Consider the following 16636-nt stretch of genomic DNA (forward strand, 5'->3'; position numbering starts at 1 on the left):
GGGTATAAGAGGTCTCTTATTCTTATTCATTGTTATTCTGAAGCTAACTGTGGAAGGGGGCGTGGCCTGCGGGCCTGCAGCGAACTGGGGTGTGCCAGGACAGGCCTCGAAATCAGCGACAGGTGCGTAGATGGTCCACCTGGGCCTTGATTTCTAATCACCTGTCGCTCTGTTATAAGCAGCAGCCATTAGGAGAGACGGGGTTGGGGCTGGAGCCAGAGCGCGAGCGAGAACGAAAGAAAAAAATACAATTGCTGGACACCAACTGAGAGACTTATTGAAAAATAAAACAATATTGTAACCCTGAAACATGCTCTCATTTCAGTGCTTGGTGGTCTGAAAAACCCCCAGAGGGGCAAGCCCCACACTAACCAATAATAAATAAATAACTTCTTACCATTACGCAACTTTTTGAACAGGTGCGGTAGAAAACGGATGGATGGAATAAAAATGCATGAGAATGTTTTATATTTTGAACGTTATTTTTAACAGTGTGATTACAAGTGGAATCATTCATTACTTATCATGTTAAGCAATGTCAGCTCAGATTTATCCGAGAGCCAGATGCAGTCATCAAAAGAGCCACATCTGGCTCTAGAGCCATAGGTTCCCTACCCCTGCTCCAAAACATTCACACGTTTTCTACACCAAAATTCATCTACCGTTTTTTTCGGAGTATAAGTCAAACTGTAGTATAAGTCGCTTTTTTGGGGGGAAATTTATTTGATAAAACCCAACACCAAGAATAGAAATTTCAAAGGCAATTTAAAATAAATAAAGAATAGTGAACAACAGACTGAATAAGTGTACGTTATAAGAGGCATAAATAACCAACTGAGAAGGTGCCTGGTACTTACTCTCTTTTTTATGCTGGGGCTGCCAAATATACTGTGGTAGTGTACATAGCATTTGGTATATATTGTATATATTTATAGACATATTATACCTGTATACATAATATACTTTTAACATATTAAGTATATATTGTATATATTCGCAGATATGTTATATTTTACATTGCTATACCTAGTCTATTTATACCTGCATTGTTGTTTCCATCCTTACACTTTCCATCATTGTAACTAAGCTACTGTGTTGAACAATTTCCCTTGTGGATCATTAAAGTTAGGGCTTCACGGTGGAAGAGGGGTTAGTGCGTCTGCCTCACAATACGAAGGTCCTGCAGTCCTGGGTTCAAATCCAGACTCGGGATCTTTCTGTGTGGAGTTTGCATGTCCTCCACGTGAATGCGTGGGTTCCCTCCGGGTACTCCGGCTTCTTCCCACCTCCAAAGACATGCACCTGGGGATAGGCCCCTCCCACCTCCAAAGACATGCACCTGGGGATATGTTGATTGGCAACACTAAATTGGCCCTAGTGTGTGAATGTAAGTGTGAATGTTGTCTGTCTATCTGTGTTGGTCCTGCGATGAGGTGGCGACTTGTCCAGGGTGTACCCTGCCTTCCGCCCGATTGTAGCTGAGAAAGGCGCCAGCGCCCCCCGCGACCCCAAAAGGGAATAAACGGTAGAAAATGGATGGATGGATGGATCATTAAACTTTGTCCAAGTCTAAGTCTAAGTCTAAGTTAAGGGTAATTTCATCACGGCACACCCTTAATATTGTAGTCCGAGTGAAAATTGGAGAACGTTGACTCCGGGTGATGTCCGGGAGAGGCATTGAATTCCGGAATCTCCCCCACAACAATCTGGGGGGTCGGCGATTGTGCAGCTGAGCCGCATCAGAGTTGCCAAAGAGCCGCATGTGGCTCCGAAGCCGCGGGTTGCCGACCCCTGCCCTAGGTGTTTGCACCCCAACTCTTATTCTTCCTCCTTACCCACAGCCAGAAGCTGCCTTTTTCCGCCTCCTCCGCCAGCTTTTTCATGGCTTTCCGATGTCCCATTCCTGTGCATCCAATGACTAGGAGAAGGCGGGCAGTTGAGGAACCAACGAAGCCCCTACACCTCACTACCACAGGGCAGATGACGTCTCAGAGAAGGCGGGCAGTTGAGGAACCAACGAAGCCCCTACACCTCACTTCCACAGGGCAGATGACGGCTTTTCAGCCAGCCTCCCTGCACTCTGCTGCCAGGTCAGAGTACTTGGCTCGCTTCCGCTCATAAGCAGCCTCCAACCCTCCCTCCCATGGGACAGTGAGCTCGACCAGAAGAACCGTCTTGCAAGCCTCTGACCAGAAGATCAGGTCTGGCCGTAGCGATGTTTCGACGATGTTATTAGTGAGAATATACTTATTTTGAGGTATTTCTAGGGTTCATTGAAGTTAGCTTATTTGACTTGTTTTGAAAAGTCTTGACAAGCCAAATTTTCTTGTTCTATTGGCAGATAATTTTGCTTAGTTCAACTAAAATGCCCCTAACTCTTGTATTTTTTTTTTCTTGTTTATGAACACTGACTTTTTGCAGTGTAGTAACTACTAAGATTACCTAAGTACAGGGGTAGGGAACCTATGGCTCTCGAGCCAGATGTGGCTCTTTTGATGACTGCATCTGGCTCTCAGATAAATCTTAGCGGACGTTGCTTAACACGATAAGTAATCAATAATCCCGCTGGTAATCACAGTGTCAAATATAACGTTCAAAATATAAAACATTCTCATGCATTTGAATCCATCCATCCGTTTCTATCGCACCTGTTCAAGAAGTCGCATTAATGGTCAAATGTATTTTATTTATTATTGGTTAGCTTCAGAATAAAAATGTTATTAAAAAAAATAAGAGATGCACGCATTTTTTTGTTGTAATCAGGGAAAGTCCAAATAATAGAGGTGTAGAATTCTCTTGTACTTGGGTACAGGTCTACGCGTTTCTCCTCATTGAGCTAAATTGAATCCAGTCTCTGTTTAATTCCTTGCTTCTTGTCTATTTAATAGATGTCATCAGTTTTTGAAACTGAGAATTTTATTCAGTGTTAAAAATATTATATGGCTCTCACGGAAATACATTTTAAAATATTTGGCTTTCATGGCTCTCTCAGCGGCTTCACGGTGGAAGAGGGGTTAGTGCGTCTGCCTCACAATACGAAGGTCCTGCAGTCCTGGGCTCAATCCCGGGCTCGGGATCTTTCTGTGTGGAGTTTGCATGTTCTCCCCGTGAATGCGTGGGTTCCCTCCGGGTACTCCAGCTTCCTCCCACTTCCAAAGACATGCACCTGGGGATAGGTTGATTGGCAACACTAAATTGGCCCTAGTGTGTGAATGTGAGTGTGAATGTTGTCTGTCTATCTGTGTTGGCCCTGCGATGAGGTGGCGACTTGTCCAGGGTGTACCCCGCCTTCCGCCCGATTGTAGCTGAGATAGGCGCCAGCGCCCCCCGCGACCCCAAAAGGGAATAAACGGTAGAAAATGGATGAATGGATGGATCATTAAACTTTGTCCAAGTCTAAGTCTAAGTCTAAGTTAAGAGTAATTTCATCACGGCACACCCTTAATATTGTAGTCCGAGTGAAAATTGGAGAACGTTGACTCCGGGTGATGTCCGGGAGAGGCATTGAATTCCGGAATCTCCCCACAACAATCTGGGGGGTCGGCGATTGTGCAGCTGAGCCGCATCAGAGTTGCCAAAGAGCCGCATGCGGCTCCGGAGCCGCGGGTTGCCGACCCCTGCCCTAGGTGTTTGCACCCCAACTCTTATTCTTCCTCCTTAGCCACAGCCAGAAGCTGACTTTTTCCGCCTCCCCCGCCAGCTTTTTCATGGCTTTCCGATGCCCCATTCCTGTGCATCCAATGTCTCGGAGAAGCCGGGCAGTTGAGGAACCAACGAAGCCCCTACACCTCACTTCCACAGGGCAGATGACGGCTTTTCCTGTACTCTGCTGCCAGGTCGGAGTACTTGGCTCTGACCTGGCCTCCAATCCTCCCTCCCATGGGACAGTGAGCTCAACCAGAAGAACCGTCTTGCAAGCCTCTGACCAGAAGATCAGGTCTGGCCGTAGCGATGTTTCGACGATGTTATTAGTGAGAATATACTTATTTTGAGGTATTTCTAGGGTTCATTGAAGTTAGCTTATTTGACTTGTTTTGAAAAGTCTTGACAAGCCAAATTTTCTTGTTCTATTGGCAGATAATTTTGCTTAGTTCAAGTAAAATGCCCCTAACTCTTGTATTTTTTTTTTCTTGTTTATGAACACTGACTTTTTGCAGTGTAGTAACTACTAAGATTACCTAAGTACAGGGGTAGGGAACCTATGGCTCTCGAGCCAGATGTGGCTCTTTTGATGACTGCATCTGGCTCTCAGATAAGTCTTAGCGGACGTTGCTTAACACGATAAGTAATCAATAATCCCGCTGGTAATCACAGTGTCAAATATAACGTTCAAAATATAAAACTTTCTCATGCATTTGAATCCATCCATCCGTTTCTATCGCACCTGTTCAATAAGTCGCATTAATGGTCAAAAGTATTTTATTTATTATTGGTTAGCTTCAGAGTAAAAATGTTATTAAAAAAAATAAGAGATGCACGCATTATTTTGTTGTAATCAGGGAAAGTCCAAATAAAAGAGGTGTAGAATTCTCTTGTACAAGTGTACAGGTCTACGCATTTCTCCTCATTGAGCTAAATTGAATCCAGTCTCTGTTTAATTCCTTGCTTCTTGTCTATTTAATAGATGTCATCCGTTTTTGAACCTGAGAGTTTTATTCAGTGTTGAAAATATTATATGGCTCTCACGGAAATACATTTTAAAATATTTGGCTTTCATGGCTCTCTCAGCGGCTTCACGGTGGCAGAGGGGTTAGTGCGTCTGCCTCACAATACGAAGGTCCTGCAGTCCTGGGTTCAATCCCGGGCTCGGGACCTTTCTGTGTGGAGTTTGCATGTTCTCCCCGTGAATGTGTGGGTTCCCTCCGGGTACTCCGGCTTCCTGCCACCTCCAAAGACATGCACCTGGGGATAGGTTGATTGGCAACACTAAATTGGCCCTAGTGTGTGAATGTGAGTGTGAATGTTGTCTGTCTATCCGTGTTGGCCCTGCGATGAGGTGGCGACTTGTCCAGGGTGTACCCCGCCTTCCGCCCGATTGTAGCTGAGATAGGCGCCAAAAGGGAATAAGCGGTAGAAAATGGATGGATGGATGGGCTCTCTCAGCCAAAAAGGTTCCCGACCCCTGCCATAGTAACTAGTATGTCATGCTAAAGTGCCGAATCCAACCATTGAAATACTTTGTATAGTTGAAGACTAGCATCATAATGGCAGCTACACTTTCCATCTTAAAGATCTAAAAAAATTATTTGGGAATGTCCGGCTGGCCAGATTGAATAGTTTATTGGGCTGCATGTGGCCCCCGGTCCTTAATTTGCCCAGATCTGATTTACAGGGTACAGATAATAATAATAATGGATTAGATTGATATCACGCTTTTCTATTGTTATATACTCAAAGCGCTCACAGAGAAGTGGGAACCCATCATTCATTCACACCTGGTGGTGGTAAGCTACATCTGTAGCCACAGCTGCCCTGGGGTAGACTGACGGAAGCGTGGCTGCCAGTTTCCGACCACCACCAATCATTCATTCATCATTCATTCACCAGTGTGAGCGGCACCGGGGGCAAAGGGTGAAGTGTCCTGCCCAAGGACACAACGGCAGCGACTTTGATGTCAATAGGTGGGAAGCGAACCTGCAACCCTCAGGTTTCTGGCACGGCCGCTCTACCCACTACGCCATGCCGCCCCAGATGTATTTACTGTTGCTGAAAAACAGCATTTTTGCAACTTTTGAGGCGTGAACTAATCGACCCCATCTGGGTAATCTCCCTACCTTGAGGTGTGGAACTCTGGGGTTGCCAGTTGACGTGGGCGTGGCAGGGCTTGGTGCAGACGATGCCGTGGGAGACACTGACGAAACGGAAGACGACGCAGAGGAAGCCGAGGACAAGCGCGGTCTTTTCTCTGGTGTCGCCTCGTCCTCCCTCACGCCGGGAGACTTCCTTTTCTGCTCCTCGGGGGTCCCATCGGGTTCCGACTTGATCTCCCCCAGGGGCTTAACCGCGGACACCGCCTGATCCTCCGTTACCTCCGGCTCGTTTTTTAGCGGCAGGCTCTGCTCAACCTTTGGCTGGAATTTTGGCGTCGGGCTCGGCTCGACGGGAGCCCGGGGGAGTTCCGGTTTATCCTCTTCCTCGCTCTGCTCGGTCTGTGTCACTGCCGGGTGGTCTTCGGTCTGCTTCACGGGCTCCGGTGGTGGCGGCGCGGGGGTTGGAGCGGGCTGAAGAGCTGCGTGCATCTTACGATCCTCGGCGTAGTGAGCGCGCCTGGTCTTCATGGGTTCCGGGATGGAGAGAGATGGTTTCGGAGGCTGCTTCTGTGACGGCGTTGATTTTGCCGCCACGCCGTCGGTCCACTGGCGGTTCTTGGCGCCTTTGGTTTCCTCCGACGCTTTAACGGCCGTTACCGACTGATGAAGCTTTTTCTCTCGTTTCAGATCCACTTTGGTCAGCTCTTTGGATTCCTCAAAGCTTAGTCCGGAGCTGCACAGAAAGAAGCCCGTCATTTTTTTATTGTATAAAAATTGAAGCATAGCTCCCAGATTATCCGCCTACTTTTGACCAAAGTAGCTTTCGAAGAAGGCCTCCTTCCACTGTTCAACCTTCTTTTCCTTCTCAATTTCCTGCCGCATACGCAGTTGCAGCTCCGGAGTGAATTCACCTGGAGGCAGAAAAGTCCAAATAAAGAAACTGCATCCAAGAAATAAATTAATAAGCAAAGTTCAAAAGCCAGCATGTGTGCATTAGTGGCCAAGGCATGGGTAACTTACACATCTGTGAAGGCACAATTAATGCTGAAAGGTACATACAGGTTTTGGAACAACATATGCTGCCATTTAAGCGCCGTCTTTTTCATGGACGCCCCTGCTTATTCCAGCAAGACAATGCCAAGCCCCATTCAGCACGTGTTTCAACAGTGTGGCTTCGTAAAAAAAAAAAAAGAGTGCGGGTACTTTCCTGGCCCGCCTGCAGTCCAGACCTGTCTCCCATCGAAAATGTATTTGATTGATTAATTGAAACGTTTATTGCACAGTTCAGTACATATTCCGTACAATTGACCACTAAATGGGAACACCTGACTTGTTTAAGTCGGGGTCCTCGATAATGTGTGGCGCATTATGAAGTGTAAAATACGACTGAAGCTCTACATAAAACAAGAATGGGAAAGAATTCCACTTTCAAAGCTTCAACAGTTACTTTCCTCAGTTCCCAGACGTCTATTGAGTGTTGTTAAAGGCCTACTGAAATGAGATTTTCTTATTTAAACGGGGATAGCAGGTCCATTCTATGTGTCATACTTGATCATTTCGCGATTTTGCCATATTTTTTGCTGAAAGGATTTAGGAGAGAACATCGACGATAAAGTTCGCAACTTTTGGTGCTGATAAAAAAAAGCCTTGCTTTTACCGGAAGTCGCAGACGATGACGTTACGAGGGTGAGGGCTCCTCACGCCCTCACATTGTTTTTAATGTGAGCCTCCAGCAGCAAGAGTTATTCGGACCGAGAAAACGACAATTTCCCCATTAATTTGAGCGAGGATGAAAGATTTGTGGATGATGATATTGATAGCGAAGGACTAGAAACATTTTTTACAAATAAAATACAATTAAAAAGCGACGGCAATGTGAGCGTTTCAGATGTAATTAGACACATTTACTAGGATAATACTCTAAGATCCCTTATCTGCTTATTGTTTTAATAGTGTTTTAGTGAGATTGTAAAGACATACCTCGAGGTCAGACGGCTGCGGTGAACACGCAGTGTCTCAGAGAGAAGCCGAGGAGCCAAGCTCACAGCTGCCTTTTAAACAGCTACTGCAGGAGGACGAATAATCCAATGATGTCTCCGGTAAGATATATATCACAATTTCCCCATCCAAAAACATGCTTGTTGACGTAGAGAAACATGTTTCGCTTGACCGCTCTGTGTTAAAAACAAAGAAACACCGGCTGTGTCTCGGTGCTAAAGACAGCTGCAATACACCGCTTTCCACCAACAGCATTGTTCTTTATAGTGTCAGGCTTTCCCCTGACAGTTTGTCTATGTTTTAGTTTTTTCCTCTGCATTTGTCTTTGTTTCCTCTGTGTTTAGTATCTCCTGTCTTTAGTTCCGGTCAACTTTTTGCAACTTAATGCCAAAAAAAACGGAAATGCTGATTATCGGTCCTGCTAGACACCGACCTCTATTTAATAATACAACTTTAACATTTGACAACCAAATAATAAAACAAGGTGACTCTGTAAAAAATCTGGGTATTATCTTCGACCCAACTCTCTCCTTTGAGTCACACATTAAAAGCGTTACTAAAACGGCCTTCTTTCATCTCCGTAATATCGCTAAAATTCGCTCCATTTTGTCCACTAAAGACGCCGAGATCATTATCCATGCGTTTGTTACGTCTCGTCTCGATTACTGTAACGTATTATTTTCGGGTCTCCCCATGTCTAGCATTAAAAGATTACAGTTGGTACAAAATGCGGCTGCTAGACTTTTGACAAGACCAAGAAAGTTTGATCACATTACGCCTGCACTGGCTTCCTGTGCAATTAAGATGTGACTTTAAGGTTTTACTACTTACGTATAAAATACTACACGGTCTAGCTCCAGCCTATCTTGCCGATTGTATTGTACCGTATGTTCCGGCAAGAAATCAGCGTTCAAAAGACTCCGGCTTATTAGTGATTCCTAGAGCCCAAAAAAAGTCTGCGGGCTATAGAGCGTTTTCCGTTCGGGCTCCAGTACTCTGGAATGCCCTCCCGGTAACAGTTTGAGATGCTACCTCAGTAGAAGCATTTAAGTCTCACCTTAAAACTCATCTGTATACTCTAGCCTTTAAATAGACCTCCTTTTTAGACCAGTTGATCTGCCGCTTCTTTTCTTTCTCCTATGTCCCCCCTCCCTTGTGGAGGGGGTCCGGTCCGATGACCATGGATGAAGTACTGGCTGTCCAGAGTCGAGACCCAGGATGGACCGCTCGTCGGGATCCAGGATGGACCGCTCGCCTGTATCGGTTGGGGACATCTCTACGCTGCTGATCCGCTTGAGATGGTTTCCTGTGGACGGGACTCTCGCTGCTGTCTTGGATCCGCTTTGAACTGAACTCTCGCGGCTGTGTTGGAGCCACTATGGATTGAACTTTCACAGTATCATGTTAGACCCGCTCGACATCCATTGCTTTCGGTCCCCTAGAGGGGGGGGGGTTGCCCACATCTGAGGTCCTCTCCAAGGTTTCTCATAGTCAGCATTGTCACTGGCGTCCCACTGGATGTGAATTCTCCCTGCCCCACTGGGTGTGAGTTTTCCTTGCCCTTTTGTGGGTTCTTCCGAGGATGTTGTAGTCGTAATGATTTGTGCAGTCCTTTGAGACATTTGAGATTTGGGGCTATATAAATAAACATTGATTGATTGATTAAAGTGCTCTTATTTTGGTTCAGCTTCCTGTTTGTCTCCCTATGTGCTGTTGTCACCTCATCTGCGGCTGATTGGCACCTGGCCACACCTGTAGTCAATCAGCCTGCTCCTATTTGTACCCACTTTGTCTTCCAGTCAGTGCTGGATCATTGTCCTTGCCACATGTCGCTCCTGTCGTGTCAATGTCATTCCTACTTGTCATGTGAATGCAGCGTAGCGGTAAGCTATATTTGATAGATGTTTTGTAGCTTACTCTTTTTTGTTCCTTGCTTCCGATTAGTTTGTTCATAGCCCTTAGTTTGTTATATCCGCCCATGTGCGTGCTTTTTGTTTGTACCCTTTTGGTTTTGTTTTTGTCTTAGTCTCTAATTAAATATGTTTTCACATTCCATGCCTGCCTCCATCTCTGCATCTTGGGGTTCGTCATCAAATAACTCTGACATATAGTCTCCATTATTAATTGAACAAATTGCAAAAGATTCAGCAACACAGATGTCCAAATTACTGTGTAATTATGCGATGAAAAGCGACGACTTTTAGCCGTAACTGGTGCTGAGCTAATATTTCCTGACAGTCTGTGACGTGACGCGCACGCGTCGTCATTCCGCGACGTTTTCAACAAGAAATTTAAATTTGGAATTTAGTCAACTAAACCGGCCGTATTGGCATGTGTTGCAATGTTAAGATTTCATCATTGATATATAAACTATCAGACTGCGTGGTCTGTAGTAGTGGGTTTCAGTAGGCCTTTAAAAGAAAAGGTGATGTAACACAGTGGCGAACATGCCCTTTCCCAACTACTTTGGCGTGTGTTGCAGCCATGAATTTCTATGTTAATTATTATTCGCAAAAAAAAAGTTTATCAGTTTGAACATCAACTATCTTGTGTTTGTAGCATCCATCCATCCATCCATTTTCTACCGCTTATTCCCTTTTGGGGTCGCGGGGGGCGCTGGCGACTATCTCAGCTACAATCGGGCGGAAGGCGGGGTACACCCTGGACAAGTCGCCACCTCATCACAGGGCCAACACAGATAGACAGACAACATTCACACTCACATTCACACACTAGGGCCAATTTAGTGTTGCCAATCAACCTATCCCCAGGTGCATGTCTTTGGAGGTGGGAGGAAGCCGGAGTACCCGGAGGGAACCCACGCATTCACGGGGAGAACATGCAAACTCCACACAGAAAGATCCCGAGCCTGGATTTGAACCCAGGACTGCAGGACCTTAGTATTGTGAGGCAGACGCACTAACCCCTCTGCCACCGTGAAGCCCTCTCTCTCTCTCTTTGTAGCATATTAAACTGAATATGGTCATTGTATTCCGTTTATATTTACATCTAACAATTTCCCAACTCATATGGAAACGGGGTTTGTAAGGTGGCAAACAGCAAGCACTTTCATGCGGTATTGGACAAAAAGGAGGACTTTTTTTGTCCTCCAATTGAAAATGTGGACATGATCATCACTACTGTCTGATTCCAATCAATGCAAGCCATCACAATCATACCAACTTATATTCTAGTCTTCATTAAAGAAAGCAATGCTCGTGTTATCATTAAACACCATTAACTTGTTAACAAAAACCTCTCTCTCATAAATAAATAAATATAAATATATATGAATGAGGTAAATCCCCTCCACCTGGTCAACCTGCAGAAAAAGGGGTGTGCACCCCTGTGGTCGCCATTAAACTCTGTACTGACCTTCAGCCAGCCTTTCTTTCCACGACTGGGCTGCTGATGTGAAGAACTCGTTGTTTAAGGCAGAGGTGGTCACCTTGAGGAGGCCGTCCATGCAGGCCTGCCAAAGGGGAGACATAAATCCACAGGGGGGCGGGCGGGGGTAAACGTGCGTGGGTAAAGGAAGCGCCACCTGCTGGTCGACTTGGGGCAGAAGTCGAAGGAGTTTCTGCTGGCAGTCGGGCGGCAGGACGGAGAAGGTGTGCTTGTTGATAATTGCCCGCAGGTTGGTGTTGACCAAAATGGAGTCCGGCGTCTCCACGTCGATTTTACACCTGTTGCGTTTCAGGTGTCCTTTACAGCACACGCAAGACAATAAACGGACATCAAACGGACTTAAAACACCAATAAAAATAAGTTCTTAGCATTTACCTGCACTCAGACGACTCGACCTTGGTGACACTTTCCTCGGTACGACCGGGAGGTAAAGATCTTTTAAGAGGAAAAAATGAGACACTTAAAGGGGAAATGCACATTTTTTTAATTTATTTTGCCTATCATTCACAGTCCCTATATAAGACTAGAACATATATGTTACGACGGGGAGTTAAAGATCTTTTAAGAGGAAAAAAGGAGACTCTTAAAAAAGGAATTGCACTTGTTTTTAATTAATTTTGCCTATCATTCACAATCCTTATGTAAGACTAGAAAATATTTGTTACGACAGGGAGTCAAAGATATTTTAAGAGGAAAAAAGGAGACTCTTAAAAAAGAAATTGTACTTGTTTTTAATCAATTTTGCCTATCATTCACAATCCTTATGTAAGACTACGACATATATGTTACGATGGGGAGGTAAAGATATTTTAAGAGGAAAAAAGAAGACACTTAAAGGGGAAATGCACTTTTTTTTTAATTTATTTTGCCTATCATTCACAGTCCTTATGTAAGACTAGAACATACAGGAAGGTAAAGATCTTTTAGGGGGAAAAAAGGAATTGCACTTTTTTATTTTATTTTGCCTATCATTCACAAACCTTATATAAGACTAGAACATATATGTTACGACGGGGAGGTAAAGCTCTTTTAAGAGGAAAAAAGGAGACTCTTAAAAAAGGAATTGCACTTGTTTTTAATGTATTTTGCCTATCATTCACAATCCTTATGTAAGACTAGAACATATATGTTACGACGGGGAGTTAAAGATCTTTTAAGAGGAAAAAAGGAGACTCTTAAAAAAGGAATTGCACTTGTTTTTAATTAATTTTGCCTATCATTCACAATCCTTATGTAAGACTAGAAAATATTTGTTACGACAGGGAGTCAAAGATATTTTAAGAGGAAAAAAGGAGACTCTTAAAAAAGGAATTGCACTTGTTTTTAATGTATTTTGCCTATCATTCACAATCCTTATGTAAGACTAGAACATATATGTTACGACGGGGAGTTAAAGATCTTTTAAGAGGAAAAAAGGAGACTCTTAAAAAAGGAATTGCACTTGTTTTTAATTAATTTTGCCTATCATTCACAATCCTTATGTAAGACTAGAAAATATTTGTTACGACAGGGAGTCAAAGATATTTTAAGAGGAAAAAAGGAGACTCTTAAAAAAGAAATTGTACTTGTTTTTAATCAATTTTGCCTATCATTCACAATCCTTATGTAAGACTACGACATATATGTTACGACGGGGAGTCAAAGATCTTTTAAGAGGAAAAAAGGAGACTCTTAAAGGGGAATTGCACTTGTTTTTTAATTTATTTTGCCTATCATTCATAACCCTTAGAACATATATGTTACAACAGGGAGGTAAAGATCTTTTAAGACAAAAAAAGTAGACTCTTAAAAAAAGGAATTGCAGTTTTTTATTTTATTTTGCCCATCATTCATATTCCTAACGTAAGACTAGAACGAACATATATGTTACGACAGGGAATTAAAGGTCTTTTAAGAGGAAAAAAGGAAACTCTTAAAGGGGAAATGCACTTTTTTAAAAGGTATTTTGCCTATCATTCACAATCCTTATGTAAGACTAGAACATATATGTTACGACGGGGAGTTAAAGATCTTTTAAGAGGAAAAAAGGAGACTCTTAAAAGGGGAATTGCACTTGTTTTTTAATTTATTTTGCCTATCATTCACAATCCTTAGAACATATATGTTACAACGGGGATTTAAAGCTCTTTTAAGAGGAAAAAAGGAGACTCTTAAAGGGGAATTGCACTTGTTTTTAATTTATTTTGCCTATCATTCACAATCCTTAGAACATATGTGTTACAACGGGGAGGTAAAGATCTTTTAAGAGGAAAAAAGGAATTGCACTTTTTTATTTTATTTTGCCCATCATTCATATTCCTAATGTAAGACTAGAACGAACATATGTGTTACGACAGGGAGTTAAAGCTCTTTTAAGAGGAAAAAAGGAGACTCTTAAAAAAGGAATTGCACTTGTTTTTAATTAATTTTGCCTATCATTCACAATCCTTATATAAGACTAGAACATATATGTTACGACGGGGAGTTAAAGATCTTTTAAGAGGAAAAAAGGAGACTCTTAAAGGGTAAATGCACTTGTTTTTTAATTTATTTTGCCTATCATTCACAATCCTTAGAACATATATGTTACAACGGGGAGGTAAAGATCTTTTAAGGCGAAAAAAGAGACTCTTAAAAAAGGAATTGCAGTTTTTTTATTTTATTTTACCCATCATTCATATTCCTATTGTAAGACTAGAACGAACATATATGTTACGACAGGGAGTTAAAGGTCTTTTAAGAGGAAAAAAGGAGACTCTTAAAGAGGAATTGCACTTGTTTTTTAATTTATTTTGCCTATCATTCACAATCCTTAGAACATATATGTTACGACGGGGAGGTAAAGATCTTTTAAGACGGAAAAAGGAGACTCTTAAAAAAGGAATTGCACTTTTTTTTTTACTTTGCCCATCATTCATATTCCTAATGTAAGACTAGAACATATATGTTACGACAGGGAGTCAAAGATATTTTAAAAGGAAAAAAGGAGACTCTTAAAGGGGAATTGCACTTGTTTTTAATTTATTTTGCCAATCATTCACAATCCTTATGTAAAACTACAACATATATGTTACGACGGGGAGTCAAAGATCTTTTAAGAGGAAAAAAGGAGACTCTTAAAGGGGAATTGCACTTGTTTTTTAATTTATTTTGCCTACCATTCACAATCCTTATGTAAGACTAGAACATATATGTTACGACGGGGATTTAAAGCTCTTTTAAGAGGAAAAAAGGAGACTCTTAAAGGGGAATTGCACTTGTTTTTTAATTTATTTTGCCAATCATTCACAATCCTTAGAACATATATGTTACAACGGGGAGGTAAAGATCTTTTAAGACGAAAAAAGGAGACTCTTAAAAAAAGGAATTGCAGTTTTTTATTTTATTTTGCCCATCATTCATATTCCTAACGTAAGACTAGAACGAACATATATGTTACGACAGGGAATTAAAGGTCTTTTAAGAGGAAAAAAGGAAACTCTTAAAGGGGAAATGCACTTTTTTAAAAGGTATTTTGCCTATCATTCACAATCCTTATGTAAGACTAGAACATATATGTTACGACGGGGAGTGAAAGATCTTTTAAGAGGAAAAAAGGAGACTCTTAAAAGGGGAATTGCACTTGTTTTTTAATTTATTTTGCCTATCATTCACAATCCTTAGAACATATATGTTACAACGGGGAGGTAAAGATCTTTTAAGACGAAAAAAGGAGACTCTTAAAAAAAGGAATTGCAGTTTTTTATTTTATTTTGCCCATCATTCATATTCCTAATGTAAGACTAGAACATATATGTTGCGACAGGGAATTAAAGGTCTTTTAAGAGGAAAAAAGGAAACTCTTAAAGGGGAAATGCACTTTTTTAAAAAGGTATTTTGCCTATCATTCACAATCCTTATATAAGACTAGAACATAATATGTTACGACGGGGAGGTAAAGATCTTTTAAGAAGAAAAAAAGGAGACTCTTATGAAAGGAAGTGCACTTGTTTTTAATCTATTTTGCCCATCATTTACAATCCTTATATAAGACTAGAACATATATGATACAACGGGGAGTTAAAGATCTTTTAAGAGGAAAAAAGGAGACTCTTAAAGGGGAATTGCACTTGTTTTTCATTTATTTTGCCTATCATTCACAATCCTTATGTAAGACTAGAACATATATGTTATTTTATGCATTCTAACTCGTAAATAAACACTAGCAAAAGTCAGCTAACAATTGGATTTGCTCCGTCCGTGTTACTAGAACATACTGTATACACACACCATAATAATACTCCTATGTTGTAGCACAGTGCAATCCATCAAGCGGCGCGGCTTTGTAGCTTACCAAAGTCCTACTAAAACATTTTGATACATTTTTAAGCGCCATGTGTAATGTTCTATATTTTCAATGGAACTGTGGAGGTTTCCCCCCAGTGGGTTCTTTGGACCACCACACACCGACATGACAGCCCGGTTCAGGTTCACAATGTAGATTTATTTTACTCAAAATAGTCTCTTTGTGTTGCTTTTCGGCAATTGTCTGTCCGTGTCTGTCACATTCTCGCTCTCACTCCAACTCCGATCACATCTCCACTGTCGCTGATTTCGAGGCCGGTCCTGGCACACACCGCTACGCTGCAGGCCCGCGGGCCACGCCCCCCTCCACAAGAACGCATAACATTTTGCTGTTGTTTACGGGAGTCAAATTGCAGCCTGCGCATAACTCTTATGTGTGACTACTGGTCACACTTGTCATTACACCATGTATCAAATAAAATAGCTTCGAGGTCGGTAAGCACAACCAGAATTATTCTGTATATTTGAGGGGGGAAAAAAAGGATTTTAAGTGCACCTTATAGTCCGGAAAATACAGTAAATTAGACCAGTGGTTCTCAAATGGGGGTACGCGTACCCCTGCACTGCAAAAATACAAAAATGAGGGGTATTTTATTTGAACTAAGCAAAATTATCTGCCAATAAAACAAGAAAATGTGGCTTGTCAAGACTTTCCAAAACAAGTAAAATTAGTTAATCTCAATTACCCCAAAATACCTTAAAATAAGTATATTCTCACTAATAACGAGTGCACTTTTCTTGGTAGAAAAAAAATTGTGACCTTTTTGCTTAAGATGTTGAAATATATTCTTAAATAAGTAAATGCTAATGCTATTATTTTGACATAATGATATGCGCAGGGCATCATGATTTTTTTTTCATGCTTGAAGTAAGAAATTACTTTAAAAAAGTAGTTTTATACTAGTGAGTGTTGATGTAACAGCTTTGCATCAATTGATAGTCTAGTTTCAAGCATGTTTTACTCAATATAGGTCATAAAATATCAGCTACAAGCTGTAATATCTTACTGAAATCATCTAGGGCAGGGGTGTCAAACTCAAATACAGAGTGGGCCAAATTTTAAAACTGAACAAAGCCGCGGGCCGAAGTTGAACAAATTAACCTTTTAATTGGGACCCAAACAAGTTTTTCATTGAATATTGAACAAGCAAGGCTTA

At 41.9% G+C, this 16636-nt stretch overlaps 1 protein-coding gene across 2 annotated transcripts in view; it reads right to left on the reverse strand.

Moving 5' to 3' along the window:
- asxl2 (ASXL transcriptional regulator 2) overlaps positions 1-16636 on the reverse strand; it is a 42326-nt gene that overhangs the window by 2103 nt on the left and 23587 nt on the right. For both annotated transcript variants that reach the window (XM_061894179.1, XM_061894178.1), the window contains exons 7-11: positions 11532-11591; positions 11293-11453; positions 11124-11220; positions 6556-6661; positions 5775-6483 (exon numbers count right to left, since the gene is read on the reverse strand). In XM_061894179.1, the coding sequence (XP_061750163.1) occupies positions 5775-6483; positions 6556-6661; positions 11124-11220; positions 11293-11453; positions 11532-11591 (1133 nt within the window). The remainder of the gene's footprint in view (positions 1-5774; positions 6484-6555; positions 6662-11123; positions 11221-11292; positions 11454-11531; positions 11592-16636) is intronic.

Source organism: Nerophis ophidion, linkage group LG03 (assembly GCF_033978795.1).
Source record: "Nerophis ophidion isolate RoL-2023_Sa linkage group LG03, RoL_Noph_v1.0, whole genome shotgun sequence".
Classification (NCBI taxonomy): domain Eukaryota; kingdom Metazoa; phylum Chordata; class Actinopteri; order Syngnathiformes; family Syngnathidae; genus Nerophis; species Nerophis ophidion.